A 14203-nucleotide genomic window follows, 5' to 3' on the forward strand; every position below is an offset into this window, starting at 1 on the left:
CGAGTAGGATGAGGACAGAGGGAATGTTAGCGTCAGGGTTCGAGAGCAGATCTTGACAGATGTTCAGGAGAGCAGTTTCCGTGCTTTGGGCAGCTCTGAAGCCAGACTGGTGGTCATGGAGACAGCCAACAGAATTGTAATGAAGGTTAAGTGGAGAGATGGCCAGTTATTCCAGGAGTTTGCCCAGAAAGGGAGTAATGGAAATTGGGTGATAGTTAGCTGGACAAGAAGGATCAGCTGTGGGTTTCTTGAGAAGAGGATGCACAAGGGAGTGCTTCAGAGGGGAGGGGAAGGATCCTGAGTCATAGGAGTGGTTGCAAAAATCGGCAAGGGCCGGAGGGAGGGTGTCAATGTGGTCCTTGATGGTTTTAGAGGAACAATGCTGAACCTGTTTTGACGAGGCTTTCATAGATCGGACTTGTCTGGCGACCTCATCAGGGGAGAAAAGAGGAAAGGTCGAGAAGGAGGGTGGGTGGGGTGGCTGAAGGACGGTCAGCAAGCACAGTCGGAGAGGATATTTGAGATAAAGTGAGAGGCAAGGGCATTGCAAAGAGCTTGGGAGGCAACAGGAGGGGTAGAGACTGCAGCAGGGTTGGCCAGCTCCTTGCAGATTTTAAAGAGCTCGGCCAAGTTGTTAGATGCTGCAGAGACACAGGCTTGAATGTGGACTCTTCCGTTTGCTGATGCCTTTTGGGACTCGACCTAAGTTTGGGCTCATGAAACGGCTCCTAGAAGCAGAGAGGGGTTGGTATGGCGACCTAGGCCGGTTACTTGTGGGCTGATTACTCGAGATTACGTTAGTATGGCTTAGTCTTACTTGGACCGGGGTTGGCAGTGCGGGTGTGTAATTTGTGTCTGCCAGCATTACATGAGAATTCAACAGTGTAGTCAGGACTGTGAGCTCTAGCCGTGCATTCCCGATTTTGAGTTGGATGCTTCTGTATATTCGTTGTCAGTTGAGGAGATAGCGGGTTGTGTGTGTTGGCTATGGTGGGGAGTGGGATTTAAGTGCACAAGTCCTGATGGCGGGATTAGGGGGGGAGGAAGGGAGTTTGGCATGGTAGGGTGGAGTGCCTGGGACAGAGGGCTCTCGTTAGCCCATTATTCAATAATATATAGGCGCCATACTTGACCGTGTAGACTCTGCCAGAGGGAAGAGCAACCCATGGCCTACTCCTGGCTTGCATGATAGACCTTCTAATCCTGGGAGCTACAGCAGGAAGTGCCAGAAACAAGGGTCAAGATACACTGACAACTATTATCAGTTGACCTTGGCACTATATTGATCAAAGAAGGGAGCTGCAAACTATATTCCTGAAAGAAATGAGTTAGGCAATATATCCCAAAAGAAGAGCTGAGCATTATATTGCTGAAAGAAATAAGCCGTGCACTATATAATGCCACAATTCAGCTAGGCACTATGTCCCTGAAGGAAGTGAGACAAGCAATCTATCTCTACTGAAGTGAGCTTGACACTATATCCTATAGACATGAGATGGACACTATAACCCTACAAAAGTGAACTTGTTTCTTTATCCATAAAGAAGCAAGCTATGCACTTTATCCCTGAGACTGGTAAGGAACGCCAAAGAAACTAGCTGCTCACTATACCCCTGAAACTATGGCTTCAGCATTGTGACAAAGGCCCCTGCCTAACCTTGGGGGCTGTCAGGAAGGTGGTTGAAAGGGGCAGGTAGCCCCTAAAGCTATTGTATGCTGGACCTGGAAGAGGTGCAAGGGGATCCTAACATTACCCTTACTGATCCCCTGCTCAAAGGCAGACGGCATTCCCAGAGTAAAACCTGAAAACCTTTCTAAAATTCGTAGAAGGTTTGTGGGTAAACCACTAGGAGAGCTAAGGCAGCTCCTAGCAGAACTAAACCAATTGTGCAGGTAGAGACCCTTTAAGGGAATGTATTTCCAGACACAGGTGCAGACCCCTGTCTAGAGTACCACATAGAGCGAGAGGAGACCAGAGTATATAACCCCAGAAACTCTTCTGCCAGAGAAGCTTCTTGAGGGAGGATCACTCGGGAGAAGACCAGAGAGATGGAAGGAGAAACCAGAGACCTATCCAATATACTACTTGAGGAGTGCAGTTTTAGTGGATTAGGTGGATTAGGTGCAGAGAGTCACCCAGAGGTTTGGTGATTGGGGTATACAGGTCATCCAGAAATGTAGAAATTGGGGTGCAGTTTGTCACCCCAAGATTTAGAAGTCATTGTACGGGAGCCCCCTAATTTAGAAGGATCTGCGTGATTTTTCCATCACAGAAAAGTCAGTGATGGAAAAATTTGCATGGGAAATGTACGCACCACCAAAGGTTTGTACATTTCCCATGCGAACAAACACTGCAAATCACTACATACCCACACCCCCACCCACACCCACAACACACCTACGACACACACTCAACACACCCCATCCACATCCCCAACATAAACAAACCCTACTTACCTTTTCTTCACGCTGTGTCCCTGCGGCGCTAGTTCACTTTCACTTCCCTGATCGGAAACTGGCACGGCAGGGTCCTTTTTTTTTTTTTTTACAGGCAGCTGCAGGGGTTTCCCCCGCAACTCCTGCTCACTATACTGTAAAGTATAGTGAACATGGTATTGCGGGGGACACCCCCGCAGCCCCTGTTTTTCTTTATTTTTTTTTTTCCTCGGGTGTGCTGCGGGGCTATCCCCCGCAACACCCTGCTCACTATACCATACACTATAGTGAGCGGGGTCCTGCGGGGGGATCCCCCGTTTTAATTTATTTTACTTACCTACAAAGGTTCGAACTTTTGGTGTTCGCACCTTTGGTGGTATGCATTTTTGGACATTTTGTACAGTCTGGCCTTTTTTTTCGGTCCGATCGTACAATTCCATTTAGAAGTTTGAGTGCTCTGGTCACTCAAAGATTTGAAGATTGAGGTACAGGAGTCAACGTGAGATTAGGAGGATGGCCTACTGAAGTCCCCAAAGAGTTGAGATTGCAGAGATCATAGATGATGATGATGAAGGTTGATGACTGATACTTTGAAGATTGGGAGGAGAGTTGTGGAGGGAAAGGATGTGATATAATACTAGAACAAGATGACTGGAGTGTGTGAAAGTAGCCAGCCTAGGAAGTTCAGGCAGGCCAGGTCAGTCCAAGGCAACCACAGAAGGCAGGAGGATGTATGAAATAGTGCTGCTAAATTGAAAGTGATTAAAGTCATATGAGAAGTAGACAGGAAATAGGGAGATCCAGCCAATGTCCAAAAGAGAGAGAAGGTGTTTGGGAGAGGGGACAGAGCTGTGCTACCTCGGTGTACCTTAGAGGAATTAGAACATCAGGGGGCCAAAAGGACAAGAGTCAGGAATGGTCCTTGGCACCAAAGAGGCCAGCTTTGTGCTGCTTTAGTAGGCATAATGCAGACTTCTCCAGCATGGGGTCTGGCATGGATTCACATGCTCATGAATATTCCCCGACGTCAGGCTGGGAAACCTTGGTAAAGAAAAAATCAGTTTCATTTCTGATCTGTCTTTCTTAGTAATAACCAATCACTGGTCTCTGGGTCATACTGTCCCCAGCCAATGACTGCCCTCTCCCTAAGCCCCGCCCCTGGCAGCCATCCTCAGATTTTTACTGCACGTTCAAGTGTTGGGAGTCCTCGTGCTATAGCTCTCGAGCTTTTGCTGCGTTTTGCGCTTTTTCAAAGAGATTTATCTCATTTTTCGGTTTAATCGAGCCTCAAGCTCCACCGTTTCTACTTCCGATCAACGGGGACCCGTTTCAGATTTATCTACGCCCCTCAAGGGTGAAGTTTTCGTCGAGTTACGCTTCTTGGAGGATTCCAGAAGTTTCTGAGGCCTACCTCGCGGACCAGAAGAACATGGCCCAGGAGAAGGGAAGCTTGACTCCCGGCAAGCTGTTCAGTATCTGCCCTGGATGCAACCTACAAAATGTGTTCAAGGAGGACGAGCATTCGAAATGCCTTTACTGCCTCCACGAGGACAAAACGCACGTGGAGAAGGACTGTGCGTTTTGCATGACCATGTCGGATCGGACTACGAGGGATCGTCGGACCCGTCTCTCCAACTGGCTAGAAGGCAAGAGCCCAGCAGGTGAGAAGAAGAAGTAGTCCGAGCAGTCTTCTAAATCCTGTGAGGGCCCCCCCGGCGACGGGGCCCAACAAAAGGCAAAGCACTGCGAGTCTGCGGGCACCGGGAGCGCCGAACGGTCGGGCTCCTCGGCTGCCAGGCAGGGCGCACCTCCACTGACGCCATCAACCGCGAGCCAACGCTCTGGCTCGGGGAAGAGAAAATCCAAGAACCCGGCTAAGCTTCTGGAGAGGCCCCGGTCAATCTCGAAGGATCAGGCAGAAGGGGAGCTAGGCGGTGACCCTCCCCCTAAGGTGAAGGCCTCAAGCGCGCCCAAGGTGGTGAAGGCCTTGATTCACCCGGCTAAGGCCTCTATCGAGGGAGTCGCTGCGGCCCTACGAAGCCTCTGGAGGCTATCCCAGTGGAGGCGACCTCAGGGCCCAGAGTTTCCCTGCCTCCGCGGGAGGAATCCTCTTTTAAGCCCATCGAGAAGACCCCCGTGAAGACCCCGGTGGAAAAGGAGGGGGGGCGGTGGCCGTTACGGACACAACCTCCGAGGAGGAACTGACAGAGAATTTGGAAGAGGCCCAGTCTCACGGGAGGAATCCCGACGAGTGGGGACGATGAGAGCGAGGGTGGCAATGAGGACGCGGTTCCCGTGGAGGAGGAACAACCATCGCTCCCGGCATGCCCGTCGCAACCCGAGCTGCAGGACAACTCGGCGGCCATTTTGACGGCAATCCAAGCCTTATGCACGGAGATAAGGACGAGACTGCCCCTACCCCCGACGGACGACCCAACTGTACCGGGTCCGTCGGGAAGCCCTCTAAACAAGAGGAGAATTCAGCCAGTGCCCCTTTAGCCCTCAAAGCCTTCTCAGCCTTTGTCGCTTTCCCCGGTCCCGAGGGACGACACGGGAACGGACACGGCCACAACGGGGACGGATGACGATGGCAGCGACGATGGGACTGGCCTCCCGTCTCCGATTCCTCGGGCATCCCCGCCCGACGAGATTGGCTCCTTCCACACCTTGATTGCCAGGGCATCCGAGCTTTTTCAGCTCTGCCTCGAAGAGAAGAAGAAGGAAGGCTTCCTCTACCAACGGCGCGAGGTCAAGAGGATGACGGTCCTCACGGTGCCGTTGCTGGATGACATCTGGGACGAGGGACTTGCCCTCCTCAAGAACCTGTCCACGACACCTGCCAAGAGGGACTGGTACGAGAAGAAATACCGGGTCCCCGACGCCGCCCCGTTGTGCCTTAGGGCACAGCCGACCCCGGATTCGGTCGTCTCAGCAACGGCCAAGAAGAAAGCAGCTGGGACATCGACTTTATCTTCAACTTCCCCACCGGACGGCGAGGGAAAGAAGCTGGACGCCGTGGGACGAGTCATCTTGTCAGCGGCGACGATGATTAAGGTGGCCAACACCCTAGCGATTGTGGCCCGCTACGACAGGAAATTGTGGTACAAGATCGCCCCCCTGTTGGACTTCCTCCCGGACGACAAGAGGGCAGAGGCCCTGGCGATCCTACAGGAGGGTGAGGTGGCGTTGGACCACGCCATAACTGTGGCCACGGACATTGCCGACACCGGTTTCCGCCAGTTGGGCAACAGCGTTTGCCTTCGACGGCGGGGGTGGCTCAAGGTGACGGATTTCCACCAGGACATGCAAGCCATGGTTTTGGACATGCCCTTCGACCAGAACAATTTGTTTGGAAAGACAGTGGATGAGTCGCTGCAGGCCATCAAGACCGACACGGAGACAGCTCGGGCCTTGGGAGTTCTGCAGCAACGGCGGCCACCCTTTCGGTACTCCGGAGGCAAGCAAGGTGCCTCCAAAGGATTCGGCAGTGGCTTCCTGACCTACCGTCAGGCGGCACACTCCTCTTCGCAAGAAGCCTACAGAGGACGAGGCAAGTCAGGTGGATCTCGCCGTCATCGCCAGGGATGCCGAGGAGGCAAGGCTGCTTCCAAGCAAGACTGAACCAGCCATTGCGTCGAGCCCCCACCGAAGCACCCCGGTGGGAGGCGGCTGGCGAAGTTCGTCAGCGTGTGGGAATCCATCTCCACCGACTGTTGGGTGTTGGATGCCCTGGCCCACGGGCACACTCTGGAATTTCTAAAGAAGTGACCGCGAATTCCTCCAGTGGCCAGGAAGGAAAACCACGTCCCTCAACTGCTGTTAGAGGTAAGGGCGATGCTCAAGAAAGGAGCCATCAAGCTCGTCCCAAAGAGGCTCCGGGGCTCCGGAGTATACTCAAGATACTTCCTCGTCAGGAAGAAGACAGGAGGTTGACGTCCCATCCTGGACTTGCGTCGGCTAAACAAATACATCAAGGCACAGAAGTTCCGGATGGTCACCCTCCAGCACGTGCTGGGCCAGCTGGAGGAAAGCGACTTCCTATCGTCGTTGGATTTGGAGGATGCATACTTTCACATTCCCATCCTAAAAGGACACCGAAAGTTTCTCAGGTTTGTAGTCCAAGGGCAGCACTACCAGTTCAAGGCCCTCCCGTTCGGATTGAATTCGGCAGCCAGGGTGTTCACCAAGTGCCTGGCACCAGTGGCTGCGCGGCTGCACCTGCAGGGGATCCACGTCTACCACTACCTGGACGAATGGCTCATCCGAGCAGGGACAAGGGAACTCGCCGTCGAACACACAGCAAAGACCGTCCGACTGCTCACGGACCTGGGATTCTCCATCAACTTCCCCAAATCCCACCTGGTTCCGTCGCAGGTCGCGCTGTTTCTGGGAGCCAAGCTCGATACAGTGGGTCGATTGGCCTCACATTCGGAGGAAAGAACACAGGCCGTCCTGGCCAAGGTACAGCGTCTGCTGGCCACGGACGTGGCCAGAGTGAGGTCCATCAAGTCCCTTCTCGGGATGATGTCCTCTTGCATCTATCTGGTGCGCCTGTGCAGGCTTCGGATGCACCCTCTGCAGGAGTTCCTCGACGCCTGTTGGATGCAAGCTACGGGCAGCTTCGAGGACAAGATTTCGCTCAACGAAGTATTCCATCAAGCAATTCGATGGTCGGGCACCCGCTCGTATCTCGCAGCGGGCACGGACTTTCAGACCCCAGCATACCATGTAACGTTGATGACGGATGCCTCCCTGGATGGGTGGGGAGCGCACACCGGAGATCTTCACGCGAGAGGCCTGTGGCTCCCAGAGGAGAGGCCGCTCCACATCAACATACTGGAGTTCCGAGCAGTGTTCTGGGCCCTCAAGTCATTCCTCCCATCTCTCAAGGGCAAGGTGGTGAGGATCTTCACCGACAACACCGCCACAATGTTCTATATCCGGAGCAGGGAGGAACCAGATCCCCAGCCCTATCCAAGGAAGCCCAGGATCTGTGGCAATGGGCCGTTGCCCAGGGGATGTTTCTGGTACCTTTTCATCTAGCAAAAACACCATTGCCGACTCACTCAGCAGTGAGCAGCGCTCGTGCCACGAGTGGGAACTACGCCATGATCAAGTGGGTCAACTCTTCCGGTGATGGGGAAAGCCCCAAATCGACCTGTTCGCGACGGCGATGAACTCCAAGTGCCAGAGGTTCGCCAGCAGGTTCCCCCAGCCGAGGAACATGGGCAATGCTTTCTTGTTTCCCTGGGACGGCCTGTTCCTGTATGCGTTCCCTCCGTTGCCGTTGCTGCTCAGGCTCATCAACCAACTCAAGAGGTCCCAGTGCAGGATGATCCTCGTTGCACCGAGGTGGCCGAGATCTGTCTCCCGGACCTTCTGGACTTGTCAGCGTCCCCACCAGTCAAACTGCCGAAGGACGCAGATCTTCTCTCCAGAGAAGGAGGCGCCATTCTTCATCACGACCCGGAGTCGCTGAACTTGCAGGCCTGGCTCCTGCAGCACTAGAGTTTGGAGGGTACGATATCCCGGCTGACTGCAGAGTGGTTCTTGCAAAGGCCAGGGCGTCCTCAACTCTCAAGTGCTACAGACACAAGTGGAAGAGGTTCTCTGTCTGGTGCCGTGCACAGAAGATTAACCCTCTATGGATTACAGCCCCTCAAGTGCTACCATACTTACTGTCGCTGGCCAAAGCTGGACTAGCTCATGCTTCCAACAAGATACATCTGGCAGCGATTTCCCGATACACCAGAACTGCAGGACGGTCGTCCCTGTGGTCTCATTGCCTGGTGAAGGAGTTTATGAAAGGACTGTTTCGATCGTTCCCGCCGGTGAAGGATCCAGCCCCGGTGTGGGAGCTCAACGTGGTACTGACCAGGCTCATGGGCCCGCCATTCGAGCCCTTGCATTTGGCTCTGTTGAAGTTCCTGTCGTGGAAGACAGCGTTCCTTGTGGCCATCCCCTCTGCACGACACGTGGGAGAGATTCAGGCCCTATCCTGCAAGCCTCCATACTTGACTTTCCACGAGACGAGGGTAGTGCTGAGGACGCACCCCTCCTTCATGCCCAAGGTGCCGTCGGACTTCCATCTCAACGAGCCCTTGGTGTTACCAGTCTTTTTCCCGTCACCTTCATAGCCGACCGAGAGGACTTTGCACTCGCTGGATGTAGCTACTAGAGCGCTGAAGTTCTACGTGGACCGAATGAAGAGTTTTCGGAAGACATCACAGCTGTTTGTGAACTTTGGACCTGTGAACCAAGAAAAGGCTCTCTCAAAGGCTTCCATTTCCAGATGGCTCTCTGGCTGCATCATGCACTGTCATCGGTTGGCAAACCGACCGTTGCCTGGCCGTCCGAGAGCCCATTCTTGTCTGGTGTGCCCCTGCTGGACATTTGCAGGGCTGCTACGTGGAGGTCCCAGGGAGGATACCAGAGTCGGCCAGGCAGTGCTGCGCAACCTGTTCGCTTAAGGTGAGCCTGGTGAGGAGGTAAGAGATGCTTAATGTTGAGTTTTATGTAATGCTTAATGCTGAGCCTTGCCACCTCCTGTGGTTGTGCATGTGTGTACTGCTATGTATTCTTATATTCATGAGCTTGTGAATCCATGCCAGACCCCATGCTGGAGAAGGAACAAGTTACTTACCTGCAACAGTTGTTCTCCAGCTTGGGTCTGGCATGGATTCACATGCAAACTCTCCCTACTTTCCCTCTGCGGCTCTTCACTTGGTCATACTGCCACTTTACGTGCTACCAAATCTGAGGATGGCTGCCAGGGACGGGGCTTAGGGAGTGGGCAGTCATTGGCTGGGGACAGTATGACCCTGAGACCAGTGATTGGTTACTACTAAGAAAGACAGATCAGAAACAAAACTGATACTGATTTTTTCTTTACCGAGGATTCCCAGCCTGACGACGGGGAATATTCGTGAGCATGTGAATCCATGCCAGACCCATGCTGGAGAACAACAGTTACAGGTAAGTAACTTGTTCCTTTGTTGTCTTTTGTTTAGTCAGGGAGTGTGGGGCTCCAGAAAGTCCTAAACTAATATCGAACAACCCTGCAGCTATTGCAAGTATGCAGATTGAAAGAACAGCCTTTATTCTTGCATTTAGGGTAAGAGCTCCCCTAAGCCCATCGTATGCTCCTCTTCTTAATATTTAGAATCACAGGAAGTATTCCCATAAAGTTATGTTGGAGTCTGCTCTTGGTTAATTTCAAACACTTTTAGAAAACATTGTGTACACACCTATTTTAATAAACATCATAAATGGAGAGTACTTGGGTTTGGTCTCATTTCTGACCATCACCGGATGCAAGAAGCGTGCAGGTCGCTATATAACTGAGACTGTGCCAGTCAAGAAACATGCTGGGTTCTGTATCTCTAAGAATCTTCTTCAATCTGAGGTCCTGAGGGAGACCAGTATCCCTAATAGAAAGGATACCTAAATGCACTATAAACTGTCCAACAAATAAAAACACTGGTAAATTATGCGTCTCTGGCATGTGTTTCTGTTCATCTCCCAGGCATTGAGTTCGGAGCTAATAATCAACCGTGCAGTCAACTCATAAATTGCGCATTGATTCTGTAAGGTTTATATTTTAATCTTGATATAAACCTTTGCGTCTGCCTAAGAAGAAACATGTCCCTTTTCATCATTTTGTAACTATACGCTATACATAATGCACGGCACTGTTAAGTGCAAACTGAATTGGTGTCTGTTTTACAAATAAATGTCGGTAAGAGGAAATCCAGATCATCATTTTCCATTAAAAAGAGATTTGAACTACATACAGAATGGGCAGTGTGTTGTATGCCAGAGTAGCATAACACTCTTCAGGTTCGTTATAGCTGACTTTTGCACTATCATTTTACCACCAGCTATTTCTCAAATACAGGTTTATGAGCATTTTGTTCATGTTATTTTTTCATACCAGCTGTGTTCATCTCTTGGTCAGGTTACACTGAGTGCCTACTTTTGATTAATTACAAGAGAATTATTTGTTACAGTGAGATTTCACGTGTTGCAATAATATGTACCCACTCTCACGTTATAGACACAACAGAGAACTATTTAGAAGACAACGACGAAGAGCTGATTCCTCCACTAGAGCACTGCATCAGAACAAAGTAAGTCAAGCTGTTTGGCAACATTTGTAAGCTGATAATGTTACATGAATTCAACTCAAGACAAGATGTAAAGAGGATGTTTAACAGACCTGAATTCCAAAGCCGGCTTTAAATAAGCCTTGCAGTGACAATGCTTCTTATTGAACATTTGAATTATGTTTCAAAGAAGGTAAACCTTAATTTGTAAAGTAATAATAGACATACATTTTCATAAAGTTCACAACGCCAAGCTATTTATTTTCTAGTAAATTAGCTCTTTAATGTGTTTCCTAGTGACATTTCTAACTGAGGGCTTTTAGATTGTTATTAAATGAAATGGAAACCTGCTTCCTCAACCATCATTTCAGTAAATCATTCTGATCATTGTAGACATCAAAGGATCATTGTGACCGTTTTCTCCATTGGTGATCCTGTATGAACATTCTGAAATATAGCATGCTATAAGCTGTGCACCATTCTTGAGATCATTAGTAGCACCATATATTTGATTTGAAGGAGTGTCAAAAACCTTTTTGCAGCATTCCCTAATATGGAAGCATCAAATCTTGAACAAAATGGATTTGCTTCCTTTTTTCACCATTGCATATTTCATGTAATATCATTCCCTGTGTTTGTAGAATTGCCATGAACCGAAGTCTGGCCCATTAACTGATTCTGGTATGCTGTAATAGAGAGTGCACTTTGAAATCCATGTTGAACCAAATCGGATGCAAATACCTATACCACACTAATGGTAGTAGATTATAATTTTTTCTCAACTTGCGATAAAGCTTGTCAAACTGCACCATTCTCTACATTTGGGAAATGAGTAAGTAGATTCCCATAGTTCAGCCATATACATTCAAGTTCTTTAACAGATCTGAGGTCCATATATTTACAAACAAACGACATTCAGGTAATAAAAGTTTGATTGTATATACAGTTGCCTGTTTTTACATGTGCGCTAGGTTTTTGTTTCAGTGGGCAACTCCTGCTGTTGGGTGTGGCACGTTATGGTAGTTGTTCTGCCATAAGTAAACAATCACAAGTTCAATCCTTTGTACTATGTGTTCTGTGGTTTTGTGGTGAGTTTAATGAAATCCCAATGTTACTGTGTGAGTGGGGCAAGCTGCTAGACACTGGGATGTTCCGGCTGCTACTCGACTGGCCTCCCAGAGGGCAAAGGCAACGGGATCCTATAGCCTTGCCACCCCAACAAAGGTGCAGTTTTCAATCAGCAAGGGTGTTAGACACCCCTCATCAAGGGACATCCAAAATCCTACCATCAGGCTGGTTTAACCTCTCCAGAACCTGTTATCAGGGAGCATGAAACACAGATCTACAGAAGTCTCTAAAAACATACCACCAAGACGTTCTAACTCCCAAATAGCTTGAGCATGTGCGTGTGAAAGTAAAGTTCTGAAAAGAGCAGAGAAAACTGTTATGGCGAGTTTGGCCTCTCTTCAATGGAGTTTCACTTGCCTGAGCTCTGCACACCATTCACATATACACAAGGAGACAGGGAGTTCTTCAACCATCCTTTATTCCCTTTCAAGATTTCTGATCCCGGGCTCCACTAGCCTCTCCTCTTCCTCCCTCCTCTCCTTGGCTTCCTCGCCTTCCCTTAATTTGGTTATCTCCTTAAAATGGGCTAGCCATGTTTCACGTCACAACACCTTCCCCTTGCATATCTTTGTAGGGGTTGATTTTTCATCTCCTGCATTCTGGAGACTGTCGTGGAATTCGCCTTGGTCTTGTTTTCTTTTGCTGTTCTTCCTCTCTGGAATCACTCCGCGACCTGTATGCCATACTAGCAATAATTCTTGGGGCGAGATCTTCATCCACCTGCATTCGTGCTCGTGGTCCATGCTGTTGTGTCTTCTCGCTGCATTCCTTGGTTACCTTGGCAACGTGGACCTCTTCTTCACCCTTTGCCACTCACTCATGTTCTACTTCCTTCTTTCCATTAGCATTGTAATCTATAGCATCATTAGCTTCCTTTCAGGTAGAGCACCCTTTCCTTCAAACAAGGTGACGCTGGCATTAGCAGTTGCAGATCCCCTTCTCTCTTCGTCCTTGGAGGGCAATGTCTGAAAGTTGTTATTAGGATCTTCTTTCTGTCCATTCAAACTCTTAGCCCACCACTCTATCTCTTTGGAAATCTGCAGAGAAGTTCTACTCTTGTGTTTCTCCTTTCCTTATTTCTCTTCCTTTGTGTTGGCGGCCATGCCATTGCCATTGTTATTTGGTTGCCGCTGTTGCAGGACATTTCTTGAAGCCGGGAGATAGGTTTGCTTCCCACTCTCCCAGTACACGTACTGTAGAGTCGGCGAGTTGTAGTCATACTGAAAGTTGGTCTTATAATACAGTCCTGTGTTTGGGTCATAGTGACAATTCATGGATTCATTGTAGAGGTAGATCGAGGTGTCTGGGACTGCCTCTTTATCACCTGGAGTCATGGCAGTCCGAGAGGAGGCAGCCTGTGTAGCAGGACTTGTGCTAGTCACATCAGTGGCAGCAGGGGTCTCTACAGTGCTGTTACAGGGCCGAGGTGCGCTGCTTGGCTCGTTGTACAGCTGAGGCCTCTGACAGCCTGCTACCTACGTAGTAGTTGTTGATGACTCTAGCCCGGTAGACTTGCTTGTCACGCTCACCTGGTATCCACAGGGACGCCACCAGGCTGGGTACTCGCTGGTATGCTTCTCAGCTTTGCCCTGATGTGGTCTGCGGGGAAGGTTCTGCCTGAAAATACAGGAGGACTATGTTGAAGACTGACCCACTGGGGTAAGTATCCTCCCTCCACCCCCGTATGATTTCAGTCCCTCTGGCGCCCTCTCCTCACCTTGTGGTAGAATTAGGCGTGCTCTCCGTCCTGCCTTCTTTGCAGGTGCGCGTTGTCTTCCATGGGCGAGTGCGGTCCAGTTACTTCACTGACGCCGGCCCGTTTGATATTGTTCAGGTAGGTCTTATTGCTGTTCTTTAGTTTTGTTGCTATCCTGCATGCCTTTCTTTGTTTAAAATGTCTCTTTTTTCTCCTTTAGGTATGAAGAGCTTCAGCGTGGCGAACTGGCTTGGTTGAGCATTAAGAGCCCTATCATGCGGTAAGTTGTCATGATGCCCGCTCCCGGGGAGCCGGTTCAAGCCCGTTGTCCCCGAAAGCGAACATCCAGTCCCCAAGGAAGGACCCAGCAACCCCATATAGGGGCCCTTTGGACAGTGTCCTGGCGCCTATGGCACCAGGCTCATAAAAGACATCAGTCCTGGCGCCATAGGCTCCAGGCTCATTATGGGAATGCTTGGGTGCACTTACCTGATGCAGACCATGCTGCAGGATCCCGGCCTCCTTGAGGCCTGAACGGAACTACTTTACCTGTGGGATTAATTTACCATCCGGGCGTGGTCGGGGAAGGATACATACCTGATTGGAGGAAGGATACATACCTGGAACTTCTTCCAAGGCTATTTAAACCCCACCCGAACAGCCACACGTGCTTCGCGTTGTTCTGCATCTAGCAGCTGGACGCTCACCGTGTCTGCTCCTGCATCCTGACTTCTGCCACGCCTGCCAGCATCCTGGATCACCTGCAAAGGAAGAGAAGAAGAGAACAGAAGAAGGAAAAGTCCTTACCTGCTAAATCCGCATCCCGGAGACATCTCGC

At 50.2% G+C, this 14203-nt stretch overlaps 1 protein-coding gene across 1 annotated transcript in view; it reads left to right on the plus strand.

Annotated features, from left to right (window-relative positions):
- MINDY4 (MINDY lysine 48 deubiquitinase 4) overlaps positions 1–14203 on the plus strand; it is a 1976984-nt gene that overhangs the window by 1936412 nt on the left and 26369 nt on the right. Inside the window, exon 17 of the mRNA XM_069647706.1 lies at positions 10493–10565. Coding sequence (XP_069503807.1) covers positions 10493–10565 — 73 coding nt within the window. The remainder of the gene's footprint in view (positions 1–10492; positions 10566–14203) is intronic.

This window comes from Ambystoma mexicanum, chromosome 2q, assembly GCF_040938575.1.
Source record: "Ambystoma mexicanum isolate Mex_15411 chromosome 2q, UKY_AmexF1_1, whole genome shotgun sequence".
Classification (NCBI taxonomy): Eukaryota; Metazoa; Chordata; class Amphibia; order Caudata; family Ambystomatidae; genus Ambystoma; species Ambystoma mexicanum.